Source organism: Prosopis cineraria, unplaced genomic scaffold (genome assembly GCF_029017545.1).
Source record: "Prosopis cineraria cultivar Desert tree isolate PC_DT_omini unplaced genomic scaffold, ASM2901754v1 PC2, whole genome shotgun sequence".
NCBI lineage: Eukaryota > Viridiplantae > Streptophyta > Magnoliopsida > Fabales > Fabaceae > Prosopis > Prosopis cineraria.
The window spans coordinates 48438436-48457578 of NW_026555333.1; the positions used below are offsets into that span (position 1 = coordinate 48438436).

Sequence of the window (19143 nt, forward strand, 5' to 3'; positions counted from 1 at the left end):
TTGCTTTTGAGCTCCAAATTTATTAGTGGAAATTTTGTCACAAATTTTACCATATTTTGACTATGATTAATGTAGGCTGAATTCATACAAATATAAATAAATTAAATAATTTTCCTTCTCTTTTAACTCACAAATTAAAGATTTGAATTCTCTCAATTATTCTAATTCATACAACCCATTTCATTGCTTAAACATTTACAAGTTTTCTTGCACAATTTATAGAAGAAATTTTGTTTTGCACTTTAGGAAACAGGAAAAGAGAGACACAATAGAACACAACAAAATGTATGTATTTGCTTCATATTTGATCTTCTCAGGTGTTTACATAGGTTAGTCTAGGATTAGACTATTGAAATGCCTAAATAATACCCAACTTTCTTCCAGCATCTCTATCATGAATCAAGTTACCAAGCTAATCAATCAACAAGAATACAAAATGCCATCCGCATAAAACCTATGAATGTCTTTATCTACGAGTTATAATTGCTAGGATACTAAAAAACAAGGCCTTCTGCTATACTTTTAGCCCTTCCATGACCATAAATCTTATTAACAATAGCCAAGGCAAGATCTGTAACAGAGGCAAGTCCCTTGCTAGTTATTAGTTTTCCATCAATAACTACCTTAGCACCATTTATTGTTTCATCTTTGAGTTTGTCCACAATGGAGGGATGAGCTACAAAGCTCTTTTCTTGAAAAATCAATAGCATCAATATTATGTTTCAGCTAAGAAATGAGTTAGGATTCAGGAAGAAGAGTTGATGTAACAAGGTGTTTAATACCTTGAGTAAGCCTTGTTTATAAAGGATGACAAGTGAAGAGGAGACTGCCCCAAAAATTCTTCTGGATGTGTTTTGTTCTTCAAGAAGCTTCTTGAAAACTGTAGATTTGATTAACCTCTAAATGCCAGTGGTTACCCCTTGAAGTGGTCATGACAAATGCAACATCAATAAACATTTAGTGCCAGATATTTTATTTTTAGATACCTTTAAAGTTAAAAAATTTGAACATTTAGAGTTTATATACATAGAAATCTATCTCATCAGAAGAATAAGCAAATCATGTTCTGTCTCTTGAGCATTATTAATTAACGTATCAATAATTATTTTGGTTCCCTAAGAAGCCAAAATTTCATAATCATTTTCTTTAGATGCAACTACAACATTGGCTTTTGCTCGGTTTAAAATATTTGCAATAATCACTACTTCAATCTCTTCAGGACCATGAGCAATTGGCAAGAGAACCTTCAAATCATGTAAAGTAAGATTCATGTTGCAAGTTAGGGCAATAGAAGACTCATCAATCGGATATTGTATGGCTTACACTAGGGGTATAGTGGCCATGAGACCACTTAACTGTGTTGAATTCCTTCTTGGTTATACCATCATTATTAGCAATACCCAACAACTGTTACAAGAAGAGTATTAATCTGCATTCGAATTCTTGGATGTCAGTTTCACAAAAGTTTATTGCTTACCTTTTATTTGGTTTTAGTCTCCTCTTTTCCTTTCTGTTAATATTTTCTTTTCTATTCCTAAATACTACATCAAGTGATTGCATAGTTCAATCTTTCCAAACTTAGCTTTTGAAGTTAATACTTTGACCATTCAACTAGATTTCAGTAGTCCTAGATTTATATTTGGTCAAACAGGCCCTAGATTTATTATTACAATTTCAGGCTTATTTTCATTTTAATGACATGAAAATTTGGCAGTTACAGAAGAAATGAATCGTTACTTCAACTATGTACAAGAAATTGCTAAATTTTTAATTTTATTTGATATACCTTTTCATTCCCTCTTTATCTTGTCAGCTTCTATGATCTTCAGCATTCAACCTATCATTAATATCTATTGGGGGAGCAAAAACTAACTATGGACAACTGATATTTCTTTGCTTAGACTAATGAAGGCAAATTAATTTTTAAGAAACTTTTCAATTAAATCCATTTTAAACATGGGGCTTTGGTTTTTTGTTAGGAATTGAAGCCCACTTTTCTATTACTAAATGAAGATTCACTAACCCACAATAGTAGTCAAGCACAACACTCAAGAAAAAGTTAGACTGGGCTCAAGAATATAACACTACCAACAATTTTGCAACTTCTTTGGCAGCTGACTCCCCAAATAGTTGTTCCACCAAGGACAAAGCAAATTCAAAAGTAGATATAAGGCCACAACTTGTTGTAAGCTCTTGTAAAACTTGAATATTTGACTTAATAGCCCAAAATGTTGGAAGCTTGTCTATGAATGGAGGATGTTAAGTCGTCTTGCATGACAAACTATGTCAAAAGTAGCTAGTATTGACCAATAAATATCATAAGAATTGTAACTAATATTCATCTAACTAAACTTCCTTCCTTTTTCCTAAAAGACTCTGCGGCAAAAGAGTGACTGCTGTAGCAGCACATATGGCACCATAAAGGCTCTTTTCCTCCACATGTTTACAGGTAATTTTTCTCAGGACCTTACAATCCCTTAATCTTGCTAAACCCATCATTCCTCCCTTTAAACAAGAGATCTAAAATTACTTCATAGACTCATCATATCTCATTGTTTTAGCCATGGCATTAAAATCCAAGAGTCAATTCAATCAATTGATAACTTAATGATATGCAGCATAAGATTCTTAGTAAACTCTAATATACAACTCACTTTGGTGCAAGGGCTCAAACTCACTACTCAGTTTCTCAAACTATGGATAACAGGTTTTGTTGATATCTAAGGTGCAACGGAAACAACCAATAATAAAAGTTTTATAACACACCAATAATGCCATAAGATTGAAAATTTCATCTGAACATGTTGAAATGTCAGTATTAGCCACTAATTTAATACCCTCAGCAGCTTCAACTTCAAGCTGCTGCTTCAGAGACCAGTTACCTCTGCACTAGCACAGCATAGAACATCAACTAAAATAACGGCTTCCATTTCTTCATTTCCAAAACCAATAGGAACCAACACTTAATTCACTCACAAAGGAAAATAAAAATAAAATGAAAAAAATCCCATACATTGGAAAATTTTTAGGACATTTTGTAATATCCTAGATTTTTAAACCTAATTAATTAAGCCTAATAAGATTAATTAGTGAGTTAATAAGGTGTGTGGCTAGAGGGGTCTAATAAGTGTATCTGATTTTGATTTATGCCTTAAACGTAGGTCCAATGAGTGGTCAGGTCACCCAAGCATCCAAAGTCGAGAAAAGTGAAGGAAAGCTCTCTATGCCATATGCCGCAGCACGAGGAACGCATGACGTGGTGCACAAAGGCATATTCATGAGGAAGGGCCTCTCTGTGTTGTGAGCCACAATAGAGGGCTGCGTGTGCTGCAGTGCACAATTAAAATTTGCATTAATCAGTCCATGTATGCGTGCGAAATCAGAGGAAAAGAAGATAGAAAACAAAGAACACACGATTTGCTCTACTAGGGCACGCACATTACAACCATTGGTAATATTTTGAAGCTCCTCAACACCTAAGGTAAGATTACTAAGAACATCTCTTCCCCTTTTCTTCCATTTTTGTGAGGAGTTGAGTTAGGGTTTATGTATTAGTAGTGATTTTCGGTCCATATAAACTATATTTCCAATCTTATTGACAAAAAGGGATGTAATGAGAATTGTTTAGAATATTTAAACCTTATATTTATGATTTTGTGAGTAGTTGATTAGTGGGAGACATTAATTTGCAAAAATTAGCATTTATTGAGATTGTTGGGAATGTTGATGGTCATTAATGGTGATTCAAGGGCTCATTAATGATAATGTGGGCTAATAGAACCTAATAAACCTATTGGATATAATGGATAGTGAATTTATACGTTTGATGGAATGACAAGGTGGAGTTGTAACCCACAAATGGGCTAGTAATGATATTCTTGTGATTGGTTGTAGATTGTTTATTTCCAGCACCAGTTAATTTAGATTGAGAGCTTTGGAAGTGGTTGTATTGAGGGATAAACCTTTGACCTCTTAAAGGTTTGAAATAATTAGGGAAAATTTATTTTGTATAGTTGTATGCTAATTAGATAATGGTGAAAATTAATTTGAAACTTGTTTGATATGTGAAAACTATTGATGTAATTTGGCAATGTGGTGAATTTGGAGCAATGGGTTTGGAAAATGAAGAACCTCATGTATGTGACACATTTGTAGGTGGTTAATGATTATGATCAACGTCATGTGGGATCTATAGTAAAAATTTGTGATGGATAATAAAAATAACAGGTATTAGATAAATAATAAAATTACAAATTTTATTTAGACAAAGTAAAAAAGAGGAACTACGATGAAATTAAAGAGATGACTCAAATGATTTTATTTTTCTTAGTGATGCTAGGTGTGTGATAACTTGTGTAGAGAAAACGAACAATTGATATATGAAAAATGAACTGATGTAAGTAGAATTTGCAACTTTTATTAACTTGATACCATCATAAATTTGCAACTCTCATTCCACCTATATCAATAATTCATTTTTCATACATCAATTATTTATTTTTTCTACATGAATTATTCATGCGTCTAACTTCACCTGAAATAATAAAATCAATTAAATCAATTGTTTAATTTTATTTCAATTCCCTAAATGTGCAGTAAAATATCAAAGTTTTGAAAGGTTGACAACAATTGTTAGATCAAGAGGACCAACTAAAATTTTCTTAGTTAGCAATATAACAAAATGTTTGATTATTAATAAAACATAATGATATCATGCAATTTAGTAACCATGATAAAATGTTATTTTTGATTAAATTTTACAATAGTCAAGTATATGATTTGCTTTCAAGGTTCAACCATTAAAGAGGAGGGAAGACGATCAAGCATAATTTACAATATTATATATAAACCCAATATAGACGTCAGCAACCTTGATGTCAAAGAGCATTTTGAAGCAAAGACTTTTTTTTTTTTTTAAACCAAGAAAGACATGAACTTTGATGACACCCCAATGACAAACATAAACATCACAACCCAGTAGGTGAACTCTCTAAAAATTATAATCATCTCGTGATCAGTGACAGCAGAGTCTGAGGAAACGGTTCGTGGTACCATGTGCATGAAACGGATTGGCACTAAGGAATCTGTGCTTGGGGACCTATGGCTAGGGATGTTTAGGATGGAATCAAACACCTCCATCACATGTTTTATTTTAAAAAAATTGAGAGTGAATTTTTATCCCGTATTTAATTTTAAAAATTATCTCATTTCGTTAAAAATCAACATGAGACCAAGATAAAATCAGAATGTCCCACCATCTTAATAAATCAAATAATGTTGGAAAAAATTTTGAATAATAATATTCATTAAAATTTTACATTATATAATTTATTAAATTTAAAATCAAAACAACACAAGTACATAAATCACAACAATTTAAAGTCAATTATTAAATTACATCTATTACAACTAGAAATGTATAACATATTATAATAGTAATTACAAGTAATTTTTAAGTTATAAAAATAGCAACAAGCATATTAAATACAACATCAAATCATTATTCTTCTATTTTAATTGAGATGTGCTAAGTTAATTACTCTTCCAAATGAAAGTAAGAAATATAATATAAATATAAGTTATTAAATAAATAGATATTAAAATAAAGTATTAATATATTATAAAGAAAAATACTACCTTGTTTACTTTATGTCATTAAAATTATCAATATAAAAAACTTAATTTAAATAAGTATTACACATTGAAATTGATATAATTAATATAAATATAAATTAGATTAATATAATTAATATATTCAATGTGTATTTAAAATAAAAAATAAAACTTATATATATAATATTTAAGATGGGACATGATATCCTAAGACGTCTTGATAGTAATCCCATGTCTTGTCTAGTCCTATCTGAAACTCTTCCTCCATTCTATCTCGCAAAGTCCCGTCCTAATTAGTTTTAAGTTGGGATGAGATCAATCTTAATATGATCGGGACAAAATCGGACCAATCAAAATATTAACACGCTGAATGCCTCTATCTGTGGCTCTGTCCAAATTCTCGCCTCACGTAACCACCAAAATTGAGAGAAATAACATTCACAACGCATGAAGAAATTAATTTTGCCAATAACACAAGACGCCCGTTATGACATCAGTAAATATAACTTCACATTCCATAATACAACAAATTATGAATATGGCTGCACAAGCCAAGCAATTAATGTCTAGCAAAAACTACGCTATGTAGGAATCAGACCGCCGAGAGGCTAGCCCATTTCCCGAGCTCATATGGATCCGCATAGTAATATAGCTTAACTCTGTTGGACAAAGATAGTCCTGCTGCCAATGGAGAACTAATACCGAAATCATCTTGCTCGGAGGGGTCATCAATAAAAGCTGCAACATCTCCAACAAGTTTGAATGAAATTCTGCGAGTTTGTATCTGCCTAGGGAAATCAAAGTACATTGGTGTTCCAGCCTTGGCCTCTGGTAGTCGGTACTCAGCGATGGTTACCATAGTATGGTGTTCCTGCAATCAATCTCACCATCAGATCTACCACCAAAAATAGAAAAGGGCTTTCCTATTTATATAGTAAATGAGTTGGTCAACCACAAAAAGACAAGGAAGAAATTATTTGGGAGTACAAATTGGATATTAGACCATACCACAAGTGCCAAAGTCAGACATCTACTATTGATATTATAAGGTGATGTAAACTTAACAGTATGAGATATCAAGTCCAATGTTGAGTAGTATTAAATGCTTAATAAGGTATTTAAATGGGTTGGTTCTCCCACCTTAACAGCTAGATTTTGGAATAGGATTCTCCATTTCACTTAGGTACCCATCAATTAGTATCAAAACCTAATTGCTAGTAATTTCGAGGAGGGCTACCCACAGAGTGTAACTGTTGGGACATCAGCTTTCTATGGGGGGCTAATTGATGGAGACTTGATAGTATAGAATATCAAATCCCACATTGAATAGTATAGACTGCTCAATAAGGTATTTAAGTGGATTGGTTATCCTACTTTAACAGCTAGCTTTTAAAGTAGAATTCCCTGTCTCACTTAGGTACCCATCATAAAGATACAAGTTGAGTGGTTGAAGTGAAGGAAGGCATTAAGAGTTATTGTGATTGCAAGGTACCTAAAAACTTGAAGAGAAATTTTATCGAATTGTTACAAGACTAGCAATGTTTTATGATAGTGAAAAACAATGAAGGGGCAAGAAGATTTACAAAATTAGGATAGCAGATATTAGGATGTTGAGATGGAAATATGATCAAATAAGGAAGAAAAAATTGATTTGTAATAATAGTATACAAGGAAAAGCTGTTGTGACATCTATTTAGGAGAAAATAATAGAAAATGTTTTAAGATGGTTTAGACACATGTAAGGAAGGCTGATTTAGGTGCTAGAGTGGAGGTGTAAAGGGAGACCAAGAAGGGCACTCAAAATTATTGAATAGGATCGATTAGTGAATCATATATCTAAAGAGTTGGTCATTGATAGAATATAATGACATCATGCAATCTATCTCTAAAGAAGAAAAAAGGAACTTTTTCTCCTTATCTTCTAGCCATTTTTAGGTACAGAAGAAATCAGCCCAATAGCATCGACTCGTAAATATTAAAAAATTCAGGTTAGTCTAGAATGAGGGAAATGAACAATCTATAATTATATTAGTTTTTTTTTTAATTGCAACTGATAAACAAAAAAGTTGGACCTGGCAAGTTTTTGTAAAAAGTAAAATACAATTCGTTTAGAAAGTTGACCCTAAAATATATTACATGGCAAGTACATGCCAACTTTCTATGAGCTTCAGTCAACATAGCCAAGTACAGCATGCCAGTGTAGATACAGAATAGTAAAGAGCAGAGCTCACAAATAAATCATAATTTTCAATACAAATAAACCATTTTATACCATGTGAAGAAGGTTCTATTAGAATTATGGTTAGGGGAAGAAATGATATAAATAAAATCGGAATTTTTAACAAAGCAATTGATAGAAGGACTTGGGTGTACATACACAAACCAGAGGAACACCTAAAGCAGTATAAGTTAGTCCAATAAGTACCTGGAGAACAGATACATGTAAATACAACACAGCTGGAGAGATGTATCTATCATCCATAAGTGCCAAAAAATTTTGGCCATGAACATTTGAGGCGGGTGAATGAGTAACCCGAGGCTTTATCGCACTATAAGCATCAAGGCGAAATCCAGCAAGCAAGGGCGAAACAGGAGACAGATACAGCTCTAAAACTAGATCATCGTGCAATAACCTCTCAGCCTCAACTGGAACCTAAACAAAAGGTTCATTGCTGAAATATTTGATATGAATGAAATACTGGAACAAACTCTAAAAACAAACTGGTTTCCACAATGGGTTAAGCAACGAATCATATATTTTACCTTGAATCTATTTAATTGTGGAGATTTCTCTAACCATCGCCTCAGGTCCAACTGGTCAGTGCTTTGCTGTGACTTGGTATCAACTTCCTTCCTAACAGGGCTTCCGACTACTAAAATCCTCTTAGCATGAAGACAGGGTTTACTTCGAGCAGATTCTTCAAAAGACGCTCGCCGAGTTACTTTGGAAAAGGGGTTCTCCTCTAGAGCCAACAGATTGATGTCATTTTCAAGATTATATGAACTTGAAACAGGTCGCTGAAGGCTCAATGTTATCCAAATTATTCGACATCGAACTGAATTTCTGAAAACAAAATTTAGATGCCTAGGCACTTTATGTTCTCTTCCTGACTTTTCCATCCCACTAAATTTTGAGGAATTCTCAATCAGAGTCTGGACGTCCCATTTCCCCATAAATGATCTTTCCTCCTTGTGTATTTTATTACTTGCCCAGATTTGCACCTGCGCCAACATAATCCTTCCAGATTTTATATCTAAATTCAATAAACAATTAAAAAAAGTGGAATACATGGAAAATGAGGACTTACAATTGGAGCATCAACCAAGGAGTAGCCACGTGGACTGACAATCAATATAACCCCATTAACATCAGAAAGGTCACCAAGGACAATTCCAAATTCAACAGAGGAGGCACTAGGTGGAGCTTCCCAATATTGTAAGCCAAAATCAAATGGCATGAGCAATGACAATGAAGGTGCAGAATCTATTGCGGTTTCAACCTGCTATTGTAGGGTTATTAAGTAATATAAATAAACTAAGGAAATCACATTTATAATGTAAAGATTGCAAAAAAGATATTAGGGCTTCTTTGTTGCTCTATTGAAACTGAGAGCTCACACTATTAAAGCATTAGAACTGGGAAGAATTTTGGGAAACATGGCACATGATTTTCAGATACTAGTTATTCTATTTTTATAAAACCATCAACAAATTGGTCAACTAGCTGATTAGTTTGGAGGCTCGGTACAACAATCATATATGACTCCAATCATTGCACTGTAAAGTCATACAGATACAGTTATGGTGATAACAACTGGCATATAATATCTTATTCTACCATCAGCAAGGCATAAATAAAAGAAAATTTGTGGGTGCTAGTAATCTTGAAGATGAAGGACATATACCCTTCCTTTCTCAACGGTTGCAGTGGTCAATATCATTTAACGCAAGGCTCCACAAATGTAAATGAAGTGCCTGAATCCTACTTCTAATGGTACGGCAATTTGGCACCTTTGATGAGTCAGACAAAAATGAACGGAATCCCAAAGAAACGAAGCAGAGCTAGATAAAAGGTAAAGTGTTTGATATAACTACTTGAAAAGTTTTAGAAAACCTATATTCTCAAGTTTGAGATTCACCTATATTCTCCCCTTGAATTGAGGAATTGGAATAAAAAGGAGTTTCTTCATGAAAAGTAACATCGAGGCCTGCAAGGATGCGTTTAGAAACAGGATCAAAGCATTTATATCCTCTTTGAGTAGGAGAATAGCCAAGAAAGATACACTTGATAACTCGAGGTTCAAGTTTACTGCTTTGGTGGATATGAACAAAGGTTGTGCACCCAAACATACAAAGTGAAAGTTTGGCTTCAATGTGGGATGTAGGAAAAACACTCTGTAATTTTTGGAGAGGAGTTTCGAAGGCTAATATTCAACTGGGCATTCGGTTCATGAGATAGGTTGCGGTTAAAATGGCATCTCCCCAATAAAACTTTAGCACATTGCAAGTGAACATGAGTGCTCTTGCAACTTCAAGGATATGTCTATTTTTTCTTTCTGCGACCCCATTTTGTTGGGGTGTATAGGCACACGTACTGGTATGGACAATCCCATGCATTTGGAAAAAATTATTCAAAGATTGGTTGAAGTATTCAGTGCCATTATCAATGTGTAAAACTTGAATGCTAGTGTTGAATTGGTTTTTGATCATGGTGAAAAAACTCATGAATGTGGATGCAGCCTCGAACTTGTTTTTCAAAAGGTAAATCTAACAAACACGAGTATGGTCATCAATGAAGGAGATGAACCATTTTGTTTAAGTACGGTTTGAAATGCGAGATGGTCCCCACAAATCATTGTGAATGGTTGTGAAAGGTTTGGTAGGTGTGTATTTGGCTCTAGGAAAGGAAGTTCGATGGTGTTTGGCAATTTCGCATACCTTACACTGGATTTCACTATGATTCAAGGTCAGGCATAAGGTTGGAAACAACCGCTAAAAGTAATGAAAATTAAGGTAACCCATTCTCTTATGCCATAACATAAAATCATGAACTTTAGAGGTAGATGCAGAATTGCCAACAATAGGTGGGTTATCTACTCGAGTGATGACCTCTAAATAGTAGAGCCCCTCATATTCTTTAGCATTGCCGATTGTCGCACCAGATGATAGATCCTGAAACACACAATGTGACGAGAGAAATTTAGCAAAACAATTTGAGTGCCTGGTCAGTTGACTGATTGAAAGTAAATTACAGTCAAGTTTTGGCACGTGAAGGACAAATTCCAAAATAATAGAATCTGACGTACGGATACTCCCTTTTCCTGCCACCGGTGCTAAGGAGCCGTCTGCAATTTTCACTTTAATATTTCTAGCACATGGTTGTAAGTGGTGAACAATTGATGACAATTAGTTATATGATCAAATGCCCCAGAATCCACAATCCAAACCACTGCACTTCGAGTCGTCTTTAAAGCCTGAAGAAAAGACCCTCTTTTTGCCACAAATGCCATAGGTGCAGATCTGGAATTATGCACAACACTACATAAAAGTAGCTAGAACACCACTCCTAGCACTTCAAATGAGGGAAAAGCTTTTTGGTAGACTGAAAACAGAAGCCACAACCCATTATAACTCCAAACCCAGCAAAACAGGGCACCAACAACACCATACGATCTGATATGGCTGGAAAACGATGTGCCCATATACCGGATTGTGTTAGATCTAGTCGGAGAGAGTGCGTCATTGTCATCCGAGAAGATCGCGTCTTGAACGGAGCCGCCACACACCTCCACGCACCACCGGAAGCTTGCTGACGCAGTGAGTAGGGGTGGCGCGTGTAGTCTACACGCGCTGCCGTTCACCACCGCCGTCTTGGGTTTTGCCGTTCGGAGCCTCCTAAGTACGTCTAGGGTGGCGGTGAGATTCAAAACTCGCTCCACCATTGTCCACACAAATGCCGTCGTGTACTGTTCAGGCAGCCCCATTCTAGCCATTCCAGAACTAATTTTATTTGAAATTTTGAGCTTGATGCTCTGATACCATGTGGAATTTTCAGAGAGGAAAAATTGTATTATCTCATTACATTTCTAATGTACACACTGGTCCTATATATATACATCAAGAGAGATAAAAGCTAATAAATACTAATAAAGCCTAATTAATGAGATCCTAATAAATGCTAATTATTCACAATAATAACATAATATTCCCACAGCTACTATTCAACATGATAGAGAAATTGACAAGGATATTGCACATATGAGATAAGTTAGATGATTTAATTAAAGAAAGGCTAAAAGAATTATCTTATTTGCAATCATAAAATGCCTAATAAATTTAAAGGGAAGTTTTATTGAACTGCTATAAGACCTGCTATGTTAGATCGATGGAGTAACAAAGAAGAGAATGTTAGAGATAGATGTGCAGGCATATACATAAAGATAAAATCTAAAATGAACACATAAAAAAAGTGGACGTAGCACCTATTGAAAAAAAAAATAGTAGAAAATCATTTGAGATGGTTTGGACATATACAAATAAGACCACAGGAGGCACTAGTAAGGAAAGTAAAATGGAAAATTTCGAGCCCTGTTAAGACAGATAAAGGCCAAAGATAACACTTATGCCCCGTTTGGTAGCATGGAATTGAGGGAAGGGAAATGGAATTGGAAGTGGAACTCATTCTTTTGACTGTTTGGTATGCAAGATCCCGATTCCTAAAGGAACCCAGTTTCATCAATATGATGGAAGTCAGTTCCCTCTCTCATTTTATCATTTTTATCCTCAACCTCTCTCCAACCATGGAGCCAATCTCACTGACAAAATTCACCAATGGTGACTCCCAACCATGACCAGCCCTGTTCGATCTACTTCTTCAATAAGAGTGGTGGTAAGGCAGCAATGACGATGGAGCTTCTTCGATCTAGCTTTTCAATTTGCTTGCAAAGGTTTATTGAGTGCACAGTAACCAATAACAAAACCAATATATGCAAAACCATGAATTTGGGGCTCACCACCATATCTTTCATAAATCTTTGGAAGTCTATGCAAAAGTTTGGCAAGTACGTTTAGAAGTGGAAGATGAAGGTTCATGCTTTTTTATTCCCCCCTCCCCCGAGACATATTGAATATTTTCAATGGCATTCAAGCATTAATCTCTCGTAATGCAGAGGTGGTTGGGAAAGGAGGACAAGGATGGGGATTTTTTTTTTTTTAATTTCATGGGCAGTGTTAGTCTTTTTAAAAAATATATATTTATTAAATAATTTTTTTATTTAATTCCATCTGCATACCAAACATATTTTTCATCCCACTTCTACTTCCGCTTCCACTTCCATCTCCACTTTTATTTTCACTTCCATCAAAAACTCTTCCCTATTACCAAAAAAGGCATTATGAATAAGACCTCCTAGTTAACAATATTTCCAAAAACTTGATACATGATAGAGCAAAATGATATCGTACAATCCATATAGCCAATCCCACATAATGAGATAAGACTCGTTATTGTTGTAGCCCATCAACACCTCATCAAAACTTAGCACAGCTTACAGCTTGATCAGGAGCCCCAATAAATTCAATTAGAAAATGGTCCAAAATTCAATAATAGGCCATCTTATAGGTTAACTAAAGTGTATTTGCCAGTCCTTCAGTCCTTCTCCAAATGCTTGCAATTGAGCAATTTCCAGATTAGGGTTTCTCTGCATTGACTGGAAAAGGAATTGCAAAGAAAAAGCAGAGGGTATGGCAGCCACAGGTCAGCACCCACCCACCACTATCCATGAAGAGAAAAATCAGGACCAAATCACATCTGATATGGTCCAAAAATAATAATAAAAATAACAGAAATATTAGAAAATAAAGATAGTAATTTGATTAAGCCTGAATAATCATTCACAGTATTCAACCTAGGGCTGACAGATTACTTTGACAACATTATCTGCGCATGTTGCTGAAAAGTTTTAACTTACAGATTACTTTAAGTTATAGTTATGCCTTTGAAGAACTTTTATACAATAATCGTATATAACTTGATGCAATTCTTCTGATTCCATGCTGACAAAAAAGGGGGAATGTTGAACCATTGTTTTTCTTTCTCCCCTAGGAGTGGAGAATGGATTATAGCATGCAGTCCCACTCCAACTTGCAATGCCTAGATTGTTATCTTTTACTGAAAAAACCTATGCGGCTGTAATATATATTTCCAGACTTTACCTGTCTTGACGAGATATTTCTGTTTAATGTTGATTATGATTCGTTGTCTTTTATACTTAATGTTTATTAGACACTGTTTAGTTACTGTTTTATATGAGTTCATATCTTTCTATCATTAACATTTTATTTCCTCTGATTCACCTCCTAAACTTCAAGGTATTTGAACCTATCCACACAAAAAAAAAGAAAAAAGAAAAAAAAATCAGGGATTTAAATAGCAGGCCTGTTGCTATCCACCCAGATTTTTTTTTTTTTAAGTCATCTTACAGGCGTAACATATGAACTTATCCTATATAATTGCTCATGGTATTAGAGCAGCAGGAGGTTTAAGCAAAGAATGATTTCTTTCAGGATGATGGGAGCTCTTAATGCTGAGCTAGGGAATACCCCCATCACCAGCTCATCTAACACGGCTCCACATAACTCCCTTATGCCAAACAGCACCATTAGTGTCAGCGCTTGGCATTACTGTGGAGATATTGCATTTATTGTAAATATCCTTATCTAATTATTAAGAGTTAATAAGGTTTATTAGAATCATTAATATTTATTAGCCATTTATTCTCTTGTCTCCTAGTTTTGTGTATATATATTCTCTTGTATCCTACTATTATTATGAATGAAAAATTAAGTTTCTCCTCTCAAAAATCCCATATGGTATCAGAGCTCATTAGATTAGAACCCTAGCTGGGTTTTCTGTCACATAAAATAGTTTCAAACTAGTAGCTACCAACTGCCAAAACCTTAATGGAGGACAAGAGGTGTTGTTGGATCTCACCGCTGACAAAGGAAGGACCAAAGATCTTCGCTCAGCGCAACCCCAAAGTTTGGCGTCCGTCAACTGCGCACAGTGGTCACACGCACCACTCGTCTGTTCTGCGTCAGAGGGAGAGTCCAAGGACATGGCGGCGCGTGGAGGGTTGCTTCTAGCAACGGCGACCTATTCTGGCAATGATGGACCATTTTCAGCCTAGTCTCAGTATTTTCTAACGGTGGGTCTTCCAAGTCTTCACCTTGTTCATCAAATGTACTTAGAACAGAATGGACCTAAAGAACACAAATACCTAAAAATTCCAAAGGGAAATAGGGCTTCTAATCCTAGAAGTATTATGTCTCGGCCTTTTCAATTTGATTTGTACCAGTTTTCTCATGAGTTTTTGACAATGGGTGATGAAGCTTGCAAAACTGCCATCAAAAGTTGTTGAATCTGATGTAGTATGTGTCAGTCAGGTTTCATAGTCAATCTCTGTCTTCTTGACACAAAGAGGTAATTTTTTTCAAGCCTTGAAAACATCAAGGGTTGAAACATTGTGGATTGTTAATTTTGGAGCATCGGATCACATGATTGATAACCACCAATTATTTTCTACATATACTCCATGTGCTCGAAATTTAAAAGTCAAAATTGCATATGGGTCTCTTGCTCCTATTACGGGAAAAGGGAGTATTCGTATCTCTGAATCTATCACTCTAGAATTTGTTCTTCATGTACCAAAATTAGCATGCAATTTGTTGTTTGTTAGCCAACTAACAAAACAATCTAAATGTTGTGCTAATTTTCTTCCAACCCATTGTGTCTTTCAGGATCTATCATTAAGGATGGCGATTTGGACGTGCTAAAGAGTGCAAGGGACTCTACTTCCTTGAAAATGCTAGAGTGAGTCACCATCAAGCCACTAATGTATGTAACTCTATATCACATCCAAAGATACGGATATTTTGTTATAGCACAAGAGAATGGGTCATTCTAATTTTCATTATCTATCTCATTTGTTCCCAAACCTTTGACCTTCTAACCATGATATCAAATGTGAAGTGTGTGAACTAGCAAAGCACCAACAAACATCTTTTCCCAGAACACAATACATACCCACCAAATTGTTTGTTATTTACAAGGTGATTTATGGGGTCCATCCTATATCCCAAACCACACCAAATCAAAGTAGTTCATTACCTCCATCAATAATCATACTCGTATTTGCTGGGTGCATCTCCTAAAAGAAAGTCTGAGACTGCATCTATATTTATCAATTTCTTTACCATGATAAAAACCCAATTCAGTAGTGAATGCTGGGCTCCAACGGGACAACAAGAGCATAAAGTTGGAGTACCAAAGATGAGAATGTCACGGTGGATGTGTATACATACACATAAAGATCAAATTTGAAATGAATACGTATGCGAAAAAGTGAGAGTAGCACTTATTAAGGAAAAAATGATAAAAAATCATTTAAGATGATTTAGGCACGTATAAAGACGACCATGAGACACCAATAAGAAGAGTGAAATATATAATTTTGAACCCTGTTAAGAGAGGTAGAGGGAGGCCTAAGAAAACGCTCTTGAAAGTTGTTGAACGCAATCTCTTAATTAATAATGTTTTTAAAAGTTTGATAAATGATAGAGCACAATGGCCTCTTGCAATCCATGTAACCAACCCCACCTAGTGGGATAAAGACTTGTTGTTGTTGTTGTTGTTGTTGATAAAAACCCAATTCAACACAAATATCCAAGTTCTACATACCAACAATGGTATTGAGTATTTCAACCACGTCCTGAATACCTTCCTTCACAAGCATGGCATTGTCCATTGAAGCACTTGCGCCCGTACACCCCAACAAAACAAAATTGCAGGAGAAAAAAATAGACATATTCTTGAAGTTGCTAGGCCCTCATATTCACCCATAATGTTCCAAAGTTTCATTTGGGGGATGCCATCTTAACTGCAACCTACCTCATCAATCGAATGCCCGATCATAGTTTGTCTTTTGATATCCCTCTTCAAAAATTGCAGAGTTTTTTTTTTCCACATCTCATATTGAAATCAACATCCCTCTTCGTGTTTTTGGGTGCACAGCCTTTGTCCACATCTATCAATACAGTAAACTTAGAACTCATGCTACAAAATGCATATTCCTTGGTTATTCCCCCACTCAAAAGGGATACAAATGTTTTGATCCTATTTCCAAACACGTTTGTAATCCTTGATGTTACTTTTCATGAAGATATGCCTTTTTATTCCAATTCTTCAATTCAGGGGGAGAGTATAGGTGAATCTCAAACTTGGAAACAAGAAATTAACAAAGAACAAGTGCTTCTTTATTCTTCGTCCATACCAACAAAGTCATTACCACCTCAATCACTAGAACCATCACTCTCATCCGAACCTTCATCATCATCACCATCACTATCTCTTATGCCAGTCACAAAAGATAACTCAACATCAGGAGGAGATATACAAAGGCAAAAAGACAAAGACTTGTTGGTTTGTTCACGAAAACATAAATCCAAGGAAGGACAGCAACTTGTATCTAAAGCACCAAAGGAGTCAAAACCAATGGTAGCTCCTGAATCACCTCAGCAAAGTCCTGAACAAAGTGAGTAATCAATCTAATCATGATTTACCCATTGCTCTCAAAAAACAACCTCGCTTTTGCACTTTACACCCAATATAAAAGCACATATCCTATAAGGCTCTTTCTCCCAAGTTATCATGCTTTTGTCACTAGTCTAGATAAAGTTGTAGTTCCTAACGATATCAAAAAGGCATTGGAAATACCAGAATAGAGAAATGCAGTCATGGAGAAAATGAGAGCCCTAAAGAAAAATGGAGCATGGGAGATTGTTTACAAGCTAAAAAGCACGGACATGCCAAAAATGGAACCGTGCCTGTGTCGGACACATATCCGACAAGAATACACATCCCGAACGTAGATGCGGCATGTCACGTTTTTTATTTTTGTGTCGATACGTTCAAACACGGGTGAGAATGGGCGGACACGAGAACGAGCAAACACGGGCAAGACACAACACAGCATTTTGGCAATTTTTTTCTTTCAAAATCAGATGCCCTACTTCATCAACTGTCTCATTCCCAAATCTCTTGCATTGCGGTCTCACCTGAGTTGCGTTGCTCTCATCGCTCTGTCTTTAACGGTCTCACCCCATGACCTTGAAACTGCCGCTATCCTTCCCTCCGGCCTGCGGCTTTATCACCATCGCTCATCTAGTGGTCCTTCTCTGTGGCTCCATCAACTCATGTCGCCTAGCCAGTTAACTCGCATCGTGCAATCGCTCTGTTTCTCCTCCTCTTTCGGTCTGTCTCTTCTCTTCCATCCTCCCTTTCTTTCATGGCTCAGCCAATCATATCACAAAGTCAACCTATAAACTTGCTTTGTTTGTGCTAATGGCTATGCTTTCTGAAACTTTGAGTGAACTATAGAGGCTCAAACTAAAATTTGGATAATTTACATAAATTATTTATTATTTAAATAATTTACATTGTGGCATGCTTACATAGACACATACTATTATTTGTTTATTTTAAATTTTTATTAGCTCTTGCCATATTAAAATTGCAGGAAATTGTTTACAATTTTTTAGTATAAGTTAATTTGGCAATGGCTTCTAATTTTAGACAAGGTAGTAGCTTGTTGAAAATATGTGTATTTAAATATTTAATATTTAATTATTTATATGGTCGTACCTGTATTCTAAAATTTTTGAAAATTGCCATATCCACATATCATGCCGTGTTGTATCCAATACTCATACCTGTATCGCTGCTTTATAGTTTAGAAGCCAAGTGGCAAGAAGCTTGTAAGTTGCAAGGGGGTTTTTACCCTAAAATACAAGGCCAATAGCACTCTTGATGAGTTAAAAGTATGCTTAGTAGCAAGAGGGTTTACTCAGACGTATGGTATTGACTACAAAAAGACTTTTGTACCAGTGGCAAAATTAAACACCACTAGAGTCTTATTATCCGTGGCAGCTAGGCCACTTCATCAGCTTGACATCAAGAGTGCCTTCCTAAACGGAGAACTAAAAGAAATTTACATGACTCTACCACCAGGATTTGATAGAGGCAAAGGTGATCAAGTATGTAGGTTGAAGAAATCTCTATATGGCCTAAAGCAATCCCTTAGAGCATGGTTTGACAGGTTCTCAAAAGTCCTCAAGCTAGAAGGCTACAAGCAAGGATTGTCAAACCATACAATGTTAAAGTTGAAGGAGGTAAGAGGTGTATCCTTATTGTATAATTGATGACATTATTCTTACAAGAGATTATCTTGAGGAAATCACAAGAGTAAAGGTTGTTCTGGGCAAAGAATTCGAGGTAAAGACCTCGGTGCCTTGAAATACTTCCTTGGGATGGAAGTTGCGAGGTCAAGGAAAGGTATTTATGTATGTCAGAGGAAGTATATACTTGATCTTCTGAAGGAAACAGGCATGTTAGGTTGTAGGCAAGCTAAGACCCCTATTGCAATTTCGAAGAAGAAGCCTAAGAAGAATAAGAAAGAGTCAAAAGAAGAAAAT

General features: G+C 35.4%; 1 protein-coding gene and 1 pseudogene across 1 annotated transcript in view; both read right to left on the bottom strand.

The window, feature by feature from the left end:
• Positions 1–470: 470 nt before the first annotated feature.
• LOC129302844 (protein DJ-1 homolog C-like) lies at positions 471–3253 on the bottom strand (annotated as a pseudogene).
• Positions 3254–6061: 2808 nt separating this feature from the next.
• Positions 6062–19143, bottom strand: part of LOC129303085 (probable phosphoinositide phosphatase SAC9) — a 32316-nt gene continuing 19234 nt past the window's right edge. Inside the window, 4 exon segments of the mRNA XM_054942106.1 lie at positions 6062–6484; positions 8039–8266; positions 8377–8835; positions 8922–9113. Coding sequence (XP_054798081.1) covers positions 6206–6484; positions 8039–8266; positions 8377–8835; positions 8922–9113 — 1158 coding nt within the window. The 3' untranslated portion in view covers positions 6062–6205.